At 32.2% G+C, this 18,003-nt stretch overlaps 1 protein-coding gene across 1 annotated transcript in view; it reads left to right on the forward strand.

Annotated features, from left to right (window-relative positions):
* Positions 1-2,171: 2,171 nt before the first annotated feature.
* The window catches only part of LOC134250886 (uncharacterized), a 31,265-nt gene continuing 15,433 nt past the window's right edge, over positions 2,172-18,003 (forward strand). Inside the window, exons 1-13 of the mRNA XM_062733245.1 lie at positions 2,172-2,402; positions 2,706-2,804; positions 7,516-7,848; positions 9,661-9,842; positions 10,554-10,725; positions 13,888-14,139; positions 14,482-14,583; positions 14,677-14,784; positions 15,058-15,309; positions 15,813-15,991; positions 16,878-17,030; positions 17,192-17,345; positions 17,662-17,964. Coding sequence (XP_062589229.1) covers positions 2,327-2,402; positions 2,706-2,804; positions 7,516-7,848; positions 9,661-9,842; positions 10,554-10,725; positions 13,888-14,139; positions 14,482-14,583; positions 14,677-14,784; positions 15,058-15,309; positions 15,813-15,991; positions 16,878-17,030; positions 17,192-17,345; positions 17,662-17,964 — 2,365 coding nt within the window. The 5' untranslated portion in view covers positions 2,172-2,326. The remainder of the gene's footprint in view (positions 2,403-2,705; positions 2,805-7,515; positions 7,849-9,660; positions 9,843-10,553; positions 10,726-13,887; positions 14,140-14,481; positions 14,584-14,676; positions 14,785-15,057; positions 15,310-15,812; positions 15,992-16,877; positions 17,031-17,191; positions 17,346-17,661; positions 17,965-18,003) is intronic.

The following is an 18,003-nucleotide window of genomic DNA, read 5'->3' on the forward strand; positions in this document are numbered from 1 at the left end:
AAACTTTTTATAACATTTTTATTTCCCCTTCATTTACTTCATCAAATCACACTATTACGACGTCAATTAATCTACCAACCAGTTAAAAAAATTCTTTTTAAAAATCAGTAATAAAAATTGTAATTAAGACTTTTAACATGTAATTTCTTAATTTTGTTAAATTTTAAGTGAAAAAAGTTGCTCTAAAACAGTAAATACGCTTCATTTATCAATGATGCGCAAAGTATTGTGCAATGGAAACCCCAGTCGGCTCCTTAATTCAATTTGCAAGCATCTAAAATTAACCATTGAATGCCGCCTCCAGGTGGAGGCGGCAATTTCCCAGTTTTTGTTATGGCACCGGTCCTGACATTTTCCTGGCACGTAAAATATCAAAATCCTAAAAATAGTCAGTAAAACATTAGATACTTAGGACCAGTTACATACAATCATATAAAACACGTATTTTATAATACAGAATATATTGTTTCTGTTTTTCCCCAGCTATCATCATTTAGATAGATAATCATAGAGTGGATGAAATTATAACGACATTCATTATAATATATGCCCCATCCTTAGGGAATTTAAATGATTTAAAAAGCTAATTAAACAGATACAAAAATATGTTTTTAATCTCAAAAATTTGGGTTTATGTGCCAGTTGAGAATATATTTAATTGCATTACTGCGTAATGTAGTCAAATTGAATTCCTTGATCCAAATTAGATGTTTCGTAATATATCTCTAAAAAGCAATTCATTATAAAAGAAAAACATTAAAAACTCTTAATTATAAAAATGAAAATGCACTATGAATAGTACATCTAACCTTGCACATGATTTTCCAAAAATTGCTATGAAATGACTTCAAGTTTCATTATATTCCGGATCCAACTGTAAAATTTGTACTGAAACCCAAATTATTGTTATCCAGCTTTACAATATGTACTGAAACCCACTTTTGGGGAAGGGAGTTGTAAAAATTTGATTTGAAAAAGAAAAAAATAGTATAAGCAATTCCATGTGTACAATAGATTTGTCCTTTAATTTTATTTAATATGCACGGTTTTTTTTTTTCAACGAATAAAAAATTATTTACGACTTTACCCATTTTACAGTGCTTTTTAATTCAAATACAAAGATTTGGCTAGGTGAGAGAAAAAAATCCTCAAGGGGTAACTATTGCAAACAATTGAACGTACTACATCGCGCAATTCGGACTTCCGAAAATCATTCAACATGTGCTTTAATCTATACACTTAAAATTTATTAACTTCATATTTGATTATCATTTCAAATTCATTCTTATAACCACAAACCCCCAACTTGTCGATATTTATAAGAGATGATGATGTATCATTTTTGAGAGTGTGATCGTGCAAGACTTTCTTGATGTCAACTGATACTAGAGAAGATGGCACATGGGTTTGTATATTATGCTTAAACTTTACGGTAAGTCACAAATCAATGTAATATTTAGTATGGTCTTTTGAAACTGAATGCATGCATTACAAAAATTAAGTTATAGGTAACAAGATATGTAAGTAATTATCAATGAATATAATACATGTATATGTTTTCTTTTAATAAGACCGTAAGAGCATATTTACCTTTTTTAAAAAAAAAAAAAAAAAAAAAAGAAGTAACAACTGGAAAATCGCTTGTGCATTTAACTTTTTTCATTATTAATCGCATTAAGTTGTTGATCTAAATAAACATTTATCTACAAAAACATAAAATAAAGCATGAAAACTTTATTTATCCCGAAACCCGTTTGACTTAATATGCTTTTGTGACCAAATTAAATGCACATTATTTTAAATATAAATATCAAGCTTTGAAATTAGAAAAAGAATATAAGCAAAAGTTTTCTTAAATTAAATAGATCTTTTGCCCTGTATTACATAGTAGTTCCTCTCCTTTGAAATGGATTGCAACCTAAATGCGACTTTACTTAGACCATTTTCTGAGGTAAGAAAGATCAGCATTGGACGCACCTTCTACATTTAGCAGTTGAACATCGTCCACACTTTGTATTAGCCACACATTTAAGTTAATGGAACATTGGATTTACCCAACCGCAGCTTGCAGATAAAATTTGAATTGTTATATCACCCCTCCTATGAGAAATATGCTCATTATGTTATTGACAAAATTGTCATTAAATTATTCATCACTATAGTATTGGCTCCACTGGACGTGAATTTCGTTAAATGTATTTAGTACTATACACATTTAATTACAATGTTTTAAACGAGCAATTTATTTAAGTGGAACAATTATTCGGTAAATTTTCTCTGCTCTGGTTCTGTTTCAGAACAATTGTCCTGAGGACAGAATTTAAAGATGCTGGCAGTAATTCTGAGTTTGGGGCTCGTTTATCTTGGATCTGGCTATATTGTGTCCGAATGGGAACAACCAGGTAGGTTTTTATGAATTTTTGATAATATATATTTGAATATCGCTATCACTTCATAGAAATATGCAAAGTTTTATATTATCATCAAAGAGAGAGATAGCGAGAATGTTAAATATGTTCAGTACAATGAAGAGATAATTTTATTTTTAAAAAACCATCAAAAGCCTTGGAAAATTGTGAGGCACAAAACACCCAAAACTTCTATGCCTGATGACGATAAATTATGATTATTAGAGATTTTGATTGAGTATTGTAGACTTTTATGCATGAGGCATGATAATTAGAGATATTTTGTTGTTTCTACAGTTTGTCCCTTCGTTGAATGTCAGAACGCTGGTACCCTGGATTTAACTAGCTGCCATTGTAACTGTTCCTCAAACTATTATGGATTTTTCTGTGAAAAACGTGAGTACATACAATTAAAAAAAAACATTGGTTTAGACATCTAGACAGCAGGAAAACATGCTTAAGATTTTCTGTTAATAAAATATAGCTGTTAGGTCTATTACGGAAGTTTTAATTAACCAAATTTGTATTTCCTCTTTAAAAATATTGCTTAATGAACGTTCCATAATATTCTTTAGAAATTTGGTCCATTGCGAATATTTATGTAGAAAAAGCTGTCCCCTGAATAAATGTAACATTTGTGCGAGACCAAAGCTATGGTGCTCTAATATTTACACAAGTTGAAACTTTAGATCTCTTAATAAGAGAGAGTAATTAGTATTTGTTTTTATTAATTTGTACATTATTCTGCCCTGGATAAACTATTATCTTTATCCCCTGATTTGTGATATGTAACAAGAACTAGCATTGAAACAGAGTATCTTCAAAAACTAGTCCTGAAGCAGCTTCCGATGAGAACCATTAACCCACAGTTGTTTGAAAAGCTGGAGTATTGATGATGAAATGTTGTAATGGATTACATTGAATAGGTGCATTTTATTATCAAACTAATTTTAAAGGTATGAAATCCCTAGGTTCTCTTTGTGCTACATAGAAATGATTCACACTCTGTGCTTTAATTGCAATCATCAACGAAAAGAAAATTTTGAGTAAAAAAGTAGCTTCACAATCAAGGTGCACAGTTATGGAATAACATATCAACAAATGAAAAAAAAATCTATTTATTATTCTGTTTGCAGAAATAAGAATAACATATTCGTTTTTTATGAGATATGTGTATTAAAAAGAATTCATACGTTTATATATACGTTATTTCACAAGTGTACTAAAGTCAAGTTTTGCACTACATGCCAGATATGATGGAGAAGCTTCGGGTATGCTATCCTGAATTGTCTCATGAATTTCAATACATAAAGATAGATAAGGGTTGTATACTCGGTATATTTCGACATAGATTTCATTAATTTATAGTACCTATGTAAAAGCGGAATGTTCCTAATCATTCAACATTTTTGAACTTTAAGTACAGTTATGAATTCTGTCAAACATAGGGCTGAATATGAAAAAGAAGGCCCGAACATGTCAGAATGAATTTTGTGTTTGTGATACATATTAAAGATTCGTTAAAAACAGGCAAAATGCAATACAATCTATCTATATCCCCTTCCTTCTTATTAACCTGGAGGGGATGTAAAAGTTATCTAGAGTGACTATATCAACAATAATGATAGACAAGGCATGTAATTAGCGATAGCGTCTTTGTTTGTAAGAATCATTCTTAAAGCTGCATTTTGAAACAAACAAACTACGGAAGAAATTATTCATGGTCACATTTGATGCTTAATAATTTTAACAGTGAACAAGGTATACTAAGTGATACCATTGAACCAAGGTAAGATTGTTTACCCTATGCATGTACTAGATTCCAACACTTTATAAAAAAACCTAATTAATAACATTGCTGGGTCCAAAAAAGGTCCTAACAAGCTTTTATTTATTCTTCTTACACTTCTAGAAGGAAAAAAACTACAGACGTTCTGGGCTATAATATTCTAGAAGCGGTGTAAATCAGACGTGGATCCTCTAAAATTTCAAATAGCTTTTATTGAAAACGTTGAAGTCAGATAAATAAAAATTTATATATTTTGATATCATAGACAACTGTTTCTCCAATGAATGGGTAACTCGTAATACTAATATATGCCACAGATAACAAAACAAAATATGCGCATTCTTCTACACATTTTCCTTTTGGTACAGTATAACGAGTTTCGCCCTTTAAGGTGTTTCTATTATAAACAAGAGAACATTTGATATAGTTATGAATTGTCGCCCGGGAAAAAAACAACATTGGGAATTAGTCTTGGCTAGTCTTAGCTTCGAGTAAGATGAAAATTGATCAAAAACGATACCCTTTTGAACTTTATCAATTCTTTAAATAACTGATGGCTGCATTGTTACAACGCACTTTGAAAAATTACGCACTTTGAAAAAATTTTTCAAAGTGCGTTAAATTTTGGGACCAAGTCAACGCACTCTGAAAAAATAAAATTTCATTTCAAAGTGCGTTAATATGGACCATATTAACGCACTTTGAAAAAAATGGATCAACATTCCTGCAAATCTTAGGTATGGTAAATAATTGAACCTGTTTGATAACTCTTCTGTGAAGAGGTCACTTCAGGATGTGAAAGTGAGCGATTTTGATTTTTTCATACTTTGAAAATTCTTTCTCGCTTAAATGCTTTACTGTACTTAATTTTTTTTTTCAAGTTTGCATGTATTTTATGTAAACTTTAATTTATTGAAAGTTTTCAACGTCATACCAGTTATGCAAACACATATACATGCATTTGGGTGTAGCATAGGCATCAGTACCGGAAAGTGGGGTTACATGTAGGCACATTAATATTTTGCAAAGATATACATAATTTATACATGTATGCATTAAAAATTGGGGCTTAACTGTGGGGTCAACTTTTATTTGCTACCGACGGCTATGTACATGCACCTGTGAGAGCACTCGTCTTCTCCTTGTTCTCAATGAGGTTAAATGAGTTCATGTAAATTTAATTATGTTTTTCGAAAGATACAATTATTACAATTTGATTTCCTCCATTACTAAAATCTAAGTCAAGAATTTTTATATTCATACATATATTTTTTTCAAAGTGCGTTAAATGCCTCCATGGTAAAAAATGTTTATATGCATTCTTAACGCACTTTGAACAAATTTTTCAAAGTGCGTTGAGGAAAAATAACTTTGAAAAATTTTTTCAAAGTGCGTAATTTTTTCAAAGTGCGTTGCCACACTGCATAAAATATAAATTAAAATCAGACACATAGATCACCTATCGGCAAAATATATTTTGACTAAATAGGTATATAACGCAACCTGTGCACCGTCCGTTTTATGCGATAAGTAAAATTTAATGTTCTAAATTAAGGGACCTGTCGTTATTTTTAAGGATAATTGATAAGCAACTTTATATATTAAAAAGATGTACTTCATGGAAGTTAATACATTGTGTATATTGTAATTTATAAAGGGAAAGAACATTTTGATGTATTACCGTATAGGGGGCTTTCTTGGCGGGTGTAAAATTTGGCGTTTTGCCTGCTCTAAGGTATGCCAATAATTTTTTGGCCTAATTTATTTTAGCGGACACAAGTTTTCAGCTCTTTGTAAATGAACACTTAGAAGAGTACTGAATATTTTAGCGTTTAAAATTTTAGCGGGCTGTAATCAAAACGCCAAAATAAGCCAATATTAACACCCCGCTTAAATAACCCGCTATACGGTATCTTTTTTATGTATACAGTGTAGTTAACCTTTAATTCTGAAGAAAAAACTTCTCAATCCCTATACTTATATGTATAGAGGAGCCCCGTTCTCCGTGCTGCAATAATCACAATATCTCTTGACAACATTTTTCCGTCAGTGATTATACTATGAAAAGTTGGAACACTTTAAAAATCTGCTAAATTGAATGTAAATGAAAATAAAAAAAATGCGCACGTGTCAATGACCGTACGCATGGTGCTCGTTAAACGTTCTTCAATGTAATTTGATTTTTATGATAACCATCAGAAAATTATTGTTCAAATATCTTAAGATAGATATAATCAGTAGACATTTGATGTGACAAAACCGATGATATCTGACATTATTTCATCAGATAAACCGATATCGCAGTTCTTGAAATTATTTATTCGAAAATTTGAAAATAAGATGGAACATAAATATCTGAAATAATGATCTATTAAATCGTGTTTTCAATAGTACCAAGCACGGTCAGGGTCCGAAAGGTGATTGCATGGTCTAATGCAATATTAATGGGTCGCTTTATACTCGAGCATTATAACAGATTTTGTAGATGTAAATTTATGACCATACAACAAAAAAATTGGTGTCTCAACAGTAAATTGAATTTAGGTCAGCTGCTGAATTGGAAGTGTAAATGGTGAATTAATGATAATGGGTTTTTTTCTAAATTCATTAAATGTAACGAATTTTAAAGAATATATCACATTCAGAAAATTTTACATTGGCTTGTGTGCCATTAGTCTGTTATCTTCAAACTTTATGTTACCTTGGTGTTTGCAATCAAATAAAGCAACAATATATCATAGAATACACTCTGCGCTCAAACTATAGTAAGATTTATCTTTAACAAATCAAAAATGGATGTCAAAACAAGCACAATATATTATAGCAATGCACTCCCCAATTGTTTTTTTTTTCTTTTTAAAAAGTACCCATTAATATAAATTAATCAGATATATTATAACCCTTTAATAAATAATAGACGAAAGATGAACATTGCAAAGATGTATCAAAATACATGATGACAAATAAAACATTCCCGATTGGAAATTTTGCCAGAGAAAACAATCCTTAGGCATAATGCTATCATGGAGGCTGGGTGCACAAGTGGATCACTTTTCGCTATTTTTTCGATGCTGTGTAGTGTGTACCCTCACTCTCGTTTTCGAGTTTGATTGCGGACGTTTAGATTAACGAGGGCTATAAAGCTAAAGAATCAAAGAAATAATTAGTAAAATGGTAAATAAAAATATGTATTAAATATTTATTAAGAATGCTCAACTGTTTATATATCTAAAGGAAAAAATATCACAGAATTACATTAAAAGTCTATAAAATTTAACATTTCAAGATTTAAGAGTCTTTTAAAACCTTTATTTGCAGGTTTTCAGAACAGCAACTGGCCAGATGGGACATATGCCCTCCCTGCCTCAATGTTCGGTTGTCCTGAGACTGAAGACAGAGGCTGGACCTTATCTTACATTAACCTGACTCTCCCGGACTCCGCCCAACGACAGTACTGGAACACTAAAGACCCAGACCTCCTCAATGGCATCATAGAGCCAAACATACTGGGACCTTACTATTATCGTGCTATTCAAATGAACTTTTGTGTGAAAAATCGAACCAGTGATCAAGGAGATGACAATGAAACAACAACTGAGTGGCCCAAAGGGCAGTACTGTATATACAGTTTCAGCAACATATGCCCTCAAGGTAAGCTAGTTGAATTTATTATTAGTAATATCTCGTCAGTATGTTTACAGAACACAGGTCCTGTAAGTGAAATTAAATGCGTTGTATTCATGATGTTTTGCCTCGTGCAATAAAAACAAAAGAAAGCAAAAAAAACAGATACAGGGGCTGTTTAATAAATAATGTCCTGACCTCTTTGACATACAGCATAGAAATCATTGACATTAAACTTCACTTTCTCTCATGATTGAATCTTTAATGAATTAATTACAGTTTATGTGACCACTTTTCATCACATAGTTTCATTAAGAGCAGCTGGAAAACAAAGCTATTCGAGACACTGCATTAGAAATAAATGGTAGAGAATCAGCAAAGTAGAGTGAAATTAAACGCTCCATTAAAGCTGCTTTTAAACTTGTTATGAACCAAAAAGAAATACTCACTTATATATGCGAAATTTACAGCAACCAATGTCTGTTTTATAGACACATGAGCAGGTGGATTTCAATGAACAAAAATTATATAATGGGCATCGAAAATGGGTACCCTCCTTGGCGAAAAGGACTTGCAACAACCAATGTATTGTTTGCCAAAATTCAACAAATTATCACTGATGATGTTTGATTGACTTTAAAACACACAGCAAATTTGATAGGCATCATTTTGGTGATAGTTCACATTGTTTTAAAGAAACATTTGACTGTCAAATAGTTTGATACCCAATGGTCACCCTATGTTTTGAAAAAAGAGTGAAAACGACAGCGTGTAAGAATATCTAAACAATTATTTTAAAAAATCAGAAATTGTAGTTTTCCATCTTTGTCTGAAATTCAGACAGATACTGAAACTTGAATCCATTGCTTTAAACCATCAAAACAAATTAATAATAAGATGCACTTGACAAAAACAGCAAAGGTCTGTGAAGAGCAAAGAATTGCAAGAGCACAAGGACAGTTTTATATGCCTTTTTCTTAAATATTAGAGGTCATGTTGTTCAAATTTTCATTTGGGGAGGCAGTTCAATTTTTGGAGAAGTCTAGGAAGCAAAATGTTTGCCCCCCAAAAATCAGAATGTTTATGAGAGGAAGGACCAGGAATCAGAAATCCATTACATTTAATTTCTTCATGACAGCTTCCAAACTCACACGCCCTGAAGAGTAAAGGAGTTTGGGGTTGGGGGGTGGGGGGGGGTTAACAGAACGTCAATGTTTTGTCGCACCAACAATATTCGCCAGATCTTTAACCCTTTGATTTGTTTCATTTTCCAAACTTGAAAAAAACACCTTTCAGAAAGAAGAAACAAGTCGAAGAAATTATAGGATCTGCTATATTCCAGTATTCCAATGACCATATTCAAAAATGTGTTCTAAAAACAATCAGAAATTGGATAAAAATGTTTCGGGCATATGTTTAGATTAAAAGACAATATTTATGTGAAATCATTAAGATTAAATCATTAAAAAGCTTTTTGTTTCTTTCTGAGAACTGAGGACTTTCTTTATTGAACAGCCTTCGTATATGATTTTTCCTTAAAAAGAATTTGTCTTTTCTGGTGTCATAGCATGTACCAGGTTAGAACAGTTGGTAAAACTTTAAATCTTTACCAGTTGGTAAAATAAATTCTCCGGTTGATTAAAGGTGAACCTTTAACTTTAAAGCACTTTCTAACAGTGGATGCAATCTTCCCTACTTAATCAGAAAATGTAATAATTAATAAAATCTATAAGTTAATTATTTTTCGTCAATAAAATGCCTGACAGGAAATGTTCCCTTTTTCAATTGAACGAGATCTTTTATTTATAAGAATGAACTATATCTTATTCTTATTCACAGGGTTTTCTAATGGCAGCTTGACAATATCTGGTTATCAGTTTACACTGCAGGATATAGGGGGCGTTATTCCAGGGGAGACCGGAAACAACATGAGTCTGATGCTGAAATTTTGTTGTAGAGAAGATGAAGATTACCGGACATCAATAAAACTACCATCAGAATTCCCGTTTGTTCTGTTTCAGGTAAATGCTGATAATTTTTATATCATGGACAATAATGACCTATATAAAGTAATCTTTTATCCAATGAATTGCTATTCACAATATACCGTCAATATAAGTTTTACTTTACAATTTGTCATAACATACCTCAATGCTTTCATTTATTGACTGTTGTAAGTTACTTCGGCTTCAAAGAAAATTCGGTATATCAACAACATAGATATTTACTAAAACTTTACCTAATAATTTCTTCTGAATTAGTATATAGATGGCAAAATATTTACTTAATTTACTTCTTCCAACTCATCCGATACTCAAGAACACGTTTCGAGAACAAACCGTTTTTAAACCGAGACAGGTTACTAACAGATAAGTTGATCTTCCAGGGATTTCAAGAACCCACCTCGTTCTATGATGTTATAAAGATTTCGTTGGCAAATATTTTTTATCATTGGTTCGCTGACTTGTTCCATAGCTATTGTTAGACCTTTATTTATATATATACTGATTTTAACAACGTAATGTTCCGTCTACCTGGTAATACATAGGACTCATGGAGGGTATGACCTGTCGACAGGGGATTTTTTTTCTCCTCCTAGGCACTCGTGATCCCACCTCTGAATTTTCCAGGGGTCCATGTTATACGTATTTGCCCTCTTTATAGATTTATATTGTTGAAAAATAGTCTGGGATCGATTACTGTTAGTTATCTTTCCCGTTTTTATTTTACAGAGTCAGTCAGCAGACGGTTGCCAGGAGGTAGAATCTATGTTTGTACAGCAGGATTATTTCTACATGAACAATGAGAACGATAAATGGGAGTATAAGGGGACACTGCCCTTGTTTAATACAACGGCATTTAATGATTCAGTTGGCATAGCGTATTGCTATTATAAACCATACGGTAATTACACTTAATTATATAGATTTAACAATACCCACAAATACCAAAAGGTAAACTATTTAAACTCCCACTTTGATATGTTTTATAGCGTTTATTGTATATATACATGACAAGAGAGGTTCAGAAGTAAAAGGTGCAGAATATAAAACTTTTAAAATATTTGAAAGAAATACAGAATATGGAAATAATTAAACGACTTATTCAGCAAACTCCACAGTAAAGTATTCAAGCTCAAGTTTACAATTTACTTAAAGTCATTTAAACTATATAAATTTTGGATTGTCAACAATAATTTAAAAGCAGCTAATCATATTGACAGGAATTAATTTAATAAATCCAATTACCTAAAAAATTAACCTAACCATTTTTTAAAGGTGGGTCAACAAATCTATATATAGGTGTCAATTCTCCTTGTGTGGACCCATTTAATAGGCATAGTGAGCAATATATATACGACACCTATTTATAAACATCCAAATTTTCCTTGGCTTTCAAATAGGCCTAAACCGAAAGGTCACACACCCTAGTTCTTCTAAAAGAAAACCAGTTTACAGGCTACTTGGAACTCTGTTCTTCCATTTCATGATCGACAAAATAACTATTTGAAAGAAATGGAAATAACAAACGGTATTCAAGCTGGGAAGTCATTTAAACAATTCATTGTTTAAATAATGACCTTAAAATTACCATAAAAAACTGCGATAATTCATTGTATTTGACTTAATGAAAAACGGCAGTAAGTATTTGACTTAATGGAAGATTGTATATGCTGCTAGGGTCATTGTGTTGACCGAAGATCTAACAAAATGATGACTTTTAACGAGACAGCTGATGTTCTTATTTCAACAACTTGTTTGTCAATAACCTACCTCGTTTTAGAAATTGTACATATCAAGTGCAGCATGCTCTAGCTTATCAAATCAACTGAGAGATTTAAACCCGGTTAGCAGGTGATCAGGATATATTTTTGCATAAGTAATGAATGTTGATGATTGAAGAGTTAAAGTCATCATGTTTATCACAAAGCTTCATTGTTAGACACCATAAACATCTTTTTTTACCGTATTAGTATTTTTATATCCTAATTAATAAATATTTGTAATATGTTCTTTAGAGAGCTTTTTAAAAATTGCTAAAATTACATCTCGCTAAAAATAAATTACCCATTTTTAAGGTTAAATCGCTAAATTTGCGTCTCGCTAAAATTTCCACTTATACGGTATAATATCCAAATATGTACAGATATGTCAGATTCTGTGATGAATTATATGGCGAGTATTCAAGTCAGAAGTCCATAAAAGAATGCAAAATAGGAGCAGAGCAAACACGGATCTACAAAACGTCAGAGGTGGGATCAGGTGCCATGGAGGAGTGGGCATCCCCTGCCGACCGGACACACATGCCATGCGCTCCATGTCATTATCGAGAGATAACGGAAAATCCATTGTCAATTCAGTGTGTAAATAATGGACTAATAATAGGTATCATTTATTTCAAGCACACCGGGATATATCTTGTCGACATAAGAATTATAAAAAAAAAAAACTATTATTAATTGAAAATACGTCGGCGATATACGAAATTTTCATTTGTTGGAATTTTTTAGCATCCACAACTGAATTACACCACTTCTCAAATACATGTATGTTGTTTTGCAATCTTCTTTGCACAACAATATAGAATCAAATACTTTATATGTTTATCTATATGTATGATTATATAATTCATATCTGATATTTTTTCCAGATTAGAAATACCTGATGGGATGTGATATTTCTAAATAACCATTTGCATTGTTTTATAGAACAAATGCTTATCTTTTACTAGAAATCTGACATAAACGAATCACGCTCCAAAACGACCATTATTTTAAGTCCCTAAAATCGTAATTATGTCTCAAATTGAAATGTTCTTTCTGCATTGTATTTTAATTGAATTGCACAAGGTGCCATTAACCTATTTATCCATGGGCAATTTTTATTAAAAAAAAACTTTAATTGATCTAAAGTGACTCTTATTTGCATTTTTATTCTAATAAGTTTTAGTAATGCAGCCTCTATGCCTAGAGTGTTAATGACAACATATTTTCAGTTTGTATGCCAGCTAGGCTCTCTACCAAAGGACAAGATAGGCTAAGACCCCTTTTGGTCTCTAGTTTAGGGTGTCTTTTCAAATGACAACAGTTTATCAATAAAAAAATTATTATCACCCCCGTCACAAAATAAGTATTTGTTCTTGTTACGGGATTTATAGTGTTCAGGAAGGTCAGACAATATGTCAATATCCTAATTTTCTTCTTTTTATGCAAAGTTTCATAGATTTTACGGCACATTTTGTTTCACAAGCTTCACTATCTGCCTTAATATATTTCATACACTTTTATCAGAAGCATGTTGTGCATAAAATCTCATATAGCTTGTGTGCTATGTTTTTTCAAGTTAAAACTATCTCAAATTTGAAGAAATTCCACCAGTATTGAGAAAATTTGGGAAATTGTCTTTCTTTTAACCCTTTTGTGTCCTCTGTGTAAGTTTTAAATCAAAATGAGTGCTTGTTTCTATCACAATTTTTAACTGTCTTCTGGTTTTTACACCAAATAAAGGGTCAAATTTGGAGATAACCATACCTTGCCTTTGTGGACACATGCAGCATCTTTGGTCATTAAGATTTTTTTTTGGGGGGGGGGGCCTCCCTCCCCTCGCATACTCTTTTGAAACTGTTTCCACGGGCATGACTAGTGACATTCGGTATATCTTTCACAAGTTACAGATTTTTGCAAATAATACTTATATTTTTTAACCTATTAACAGTGCCAAATGTGTGTGAAAATAGTCGAATATAATCCACAAATCACATTGCACGAACCTATTAATGACCCTTGTTATATTTAACGAAAATTTTAGTTAAAGCCATCCTAGCTCAGCTTGTTTGACTTGATTTTTAAAAAGAGAAAAAATCGTGTTCTTGATCCATATATAATAGACCATGAAAAATACCTAAAACGTCATTGTCTTTAAAAATTTTTTTGTAGTCTAAAATTGCATTTGTGTAACATTTTAAAACGTTCTAATTTGGTTATTCAAACGTGGAATAAGTCCATTCTCGTTATTTATTGAAGTGCACCATACTAATGAAATTATGTTTTATTATGTTATTTTACAGAACGTGAATGTTATTATGATACGGACTACGGAAACTCATACAATGGTAGAGCCAATACTTCCGCTTCCGGAAAGACGTGTTTGATTTGGACAGAGTCGTCTGAGACATTTTATCATAACAGCAGGAGAGCGTATCACGAGTTTGACGAGAATTACTGCCGTGCCTATGAATACTACTCTTACAAATCAGGGGAACCTTTATGCCTGGTGGAGTATCCAAGCGTCAGAGAAAAATGCAATGTCCCAAAGTGTGGTTTGTACATTTACAAATTTTAATATTAAGAATCACCAAAAATGTCACTCGTGGAATCTAACAGCGATTATGTCAAAAGTCAATTATACAATGTAGATTGCAAGCAAAGCTTACAGAGCCTACCAGATATTTTATAATGCCTTTATTTTCTACAGTCTTGAGGTGCATATCATCTTTATTCAATATTTTCAAAACAATACTTAAGCAAGAAATAAGCAAAGATGCATTCAATTAATTGCTAATTGCCATCATTACGTTCATTTTCTTTAAAATAGCTTCAAACCGTATCAGGGTTACGTCTTTGTAGCACATTAAAGGAATTGATATCTGTTGATTTTATAGAGGAAGAAAGGGACTTGAGAGAATTTGGAAAATTCAAACCTTTCACAAGTGTTCAACAGGATGGCGGAAACAATGCAGATTATGCAGTAGACGGTTTCATTGGTAATTAGCTCAAATTGTTTATTGATCTCTTTTTCCCTTCACAAGTTAACTTATTTATAAAGACATTAATCTAGTGTTTTTTTTTAATTTAAGGTACTAAGAATTCGTTTCTTTCTAACCGACCTTTGTTGAAGCCGTGGTATCAAGTAAATCTGCAGGAACATATTGAAGTTCATGCTATACTCCTTTACAGATATGCCAGTAAGCTAAATTTCTAATTTATTTCATCTTTGACCTTAGTCCTTTTAAGAAAATAAAGAAATCATATCTTCATTATTTTTATACATATAATTATTTAATCTCCCTTTTCTTAAAATTTTGTTGCGTTTTTTGTGGTCATATATTTTCAAATTTATATTTATCTTTTCTCAATGTACAAAAGCTTTCTTTTTGACTAACTATAATTGTATTTCAAATTTGACTGAATGTTCAGAAAAAGATTGTTTCTTTAAACATTTGCAAGCAATGTTTTAGCTTACATGCCTCATAATCTGCGATACCTTGGGACCTACGTCAGTAAGAATCAGTGGGATTTCATTAACTATGGCGCCGTTCGATGTGACGACATCAGACTCCCAGGATACTCCAGAGTGTTCCGGTATCAGTGCAGGCGTCCGGTGGTGGGTCAATACGTCACCATCCGGAACTTTGATTTCACACAACCAGATCATAGTCCAGGCAATTTCTATAAAATAGAAATTAACGAGATAGTTATTTTAGGAAGATGTGAGTAGATACTTTAAAGGGGTTTGTTTTTAAGAGCTGCACATCCATTGCACCTTAACCCATCTTTGATTTTTTCGAAGGACCTTGCTCTGCTTGCAATCTGTAATAATAAATTAAGTTTTATTTTAGCTTGATAGCTGTTTTGGATTCACTTCGTGTATATTTATGAAGGCTCATTTAAAAGAATTCAAGCTTTCAAATGCGGACTGAAGTCTTTTTCATACAAATTGTATTTAAATTGCACACTGATCAACAGGGTATGTTAACTTCTCCTTGGCACCTGATTCCATTTCTGCTCTCAGTTACTTTTCTTTAAATATAATTTTGAGTCTGACTACTGTTCGTTTCGTTATTTCCGTATTTCATCACATAAAGCAATTCTTCATGCACAAGTTTAACAACTATCATAATGCAGACAATTTCTCTCTTTGAATATCTGTAATTTAATAGACAATATCAAAATAAGAAATTCAAAGTATATCCGTGTGAAATTTCTGTTTTAGCTACAAGCTGTGGGAGACCGTTAGGAATGGCCTCTGGTAACATCTATGACTATCAGCTGGGATCATCATCTGATGACACGGAAGGGGTTGAAGTAATGCCACTCTCATTTCGAGGTCGATTGTATTATTCAGACCCTGGATGGTGTGCAACAAAGAAGGATAAATCACCCTGGTTTTCTGTATGTGACTATCAATATATGTCTTGCTAATTGGCAATATCATACTTATTTATAGGCGTACCTTTTCTATTTTCTTCATGATATATTATCAGCAATTTTTTGACAATTTTGCAACAGCACATTTTTCTACTGGTGACATAAACGTCATCGTATGGGTGTTTCAATCTGTTTCGATATATATGCAACTATAGTGAACTTTGCCAAAGTGTGTTTTAATTCACAAAATTAATAAGTAAAAATAATCAACAGTGACTTTGGTAAAATCGATAGGCTGAATCTTTTAGGCAAAAATTGTATTGTGAGTAAATGAGATATATACTGTCCTTTATTGGTCGCCAATAGCTATCTTTTAAAGGCAACTTGTTATGGGTCTGTTTTTATTTACTATATAAGATTAATTCTATGCTTAGATGTAATGAAACACTTGAAGATAACGAACAGTATTCAAGATCAAAAGTCTATAAAACAATGCAAAGTAGGAGCAGAGCAAACCTGGGCATCCAAAACATCAGAGGTGGGATCAGGTGCCAGGAGGAGTGCACATCCCCTGCTGACGGGTCACACCCGGTATCTATTCTTTAGTCATCATATTTTCTTTTTATGCTACCTACAATTCAAATGTCCCGTAAAATTAGGATATTTTTTTGAAAGACGATTGTACTCATCGTCACAAACTTCGTTTTGATGACAATGCAAACGTAAGATAACAAATTCGCTTTCCAGCTAGGAATCATGGAAAAAGGCCAATTGCCATAAATTTCAGTATTGTGAGAAACAATTATAGAGAGTTTCAGAAATTTCCGGTGATGAAAGTTGAACAATTACACTGATAAAGATCTTTGTTATATATAAATCGAAATTTGATTGGTCTATTTGTTGTTTGCAGGTTGATTTGATTGTTCCGACAGTCGTGCAGGGGATTTCAGTACAAGGTTGGGTATCGGGAAAGGAGACAAAATACATCCAATCATTCACAGTGTCTTATGGTGTTACAAGAAAAACAATAAATCGCTATGAAGATTCCCCCGGAGTTGTAAAAGTAAACATGCTAACTTTAAGAGAAATAATTCATTTCTCAAGGTTACTGTAAATAAATGGTACAAAAATATTAACTTCTCTAGATCATCGGTGAGTAAAACGCAGGCTTTTGATTCAATGAATTTATGTTTTTCTCGAGTTTGTTTTATTATTTTTTTCCAGACTTTTCTCATTGATAATACGGTAGCAGCTACTACACCACAGACGTTTATGTTTCATGGGGATATTCTGGCAAGATACATCAGAATACATCCATCCGTAGCAGACGACCAACAAGCGTGTCTCAAGGCAGAAATCATAGGCTGCCAAAAACAATGTAAAGATCCACAACTAACTTGTTTTTATATCCAACAGAATATTCATTAGAAATTTAATAAACGAGCTTGAAAAAGGTCCTTTTAAACACATTTAGACTTAATTAATAATCAGTATATAAGTTTGAAAACAAACATATTTGACCTTATTTGAAAAACTTGTACTAAAATTCTGAGAAAAGAGTCATGCGTTTTATATGTACAATCGAGCATTGATGTTGGTATTAATATTAAGTAGCCTAAAAGTAGTCATGAATTTCTTATTTGTTTGGCTCTTTGAACTTATTTTAAATATGAAAATTCAAATTTCATTTGCAGTACAGAGGGATATCAGATGTCATAAAGGTACCGTGGACTATGGATTTGAGGAACTGAAAAGATTTTCCTTCTGGCTTGAAAAAGAAGATAATTCTCCTTACGTTGTACGGAATATCTCCACTATCGAGGGTTGTAGGCAGTTTTGTTTAAGTAATAACGGTACTGCATTATCGTTTCAAATATATTCAGACCGTACGGAATGTTCACTAAGTTTTGGAGATAGATACCATCCAACCAGACAATCGGCTTGGGTACAAACAGGTGTAATCCTTAATCAGGCAGCACATCGCCTTTGCTTCAAAGGTCAGTTTATATTCACCAATATTTTAAACAGCAAAACTC

This window comes from Saccostrea cucullata, unplaced genomic scaffold (genome assembly GCF_032062105.1).
Source record: "Saccostrea cucullata isolate Sc308-1 unplaced genomic scaffold, CSIRO_AGI_Scuc_v1 ctg15, whole genome shotgun sequence".
NCBI lineage: Eukaryota > Metazoa > Mollusca > Bivalvia > Ostreida > Ostreidae > Saccostrea > Saccostrea cuccullata.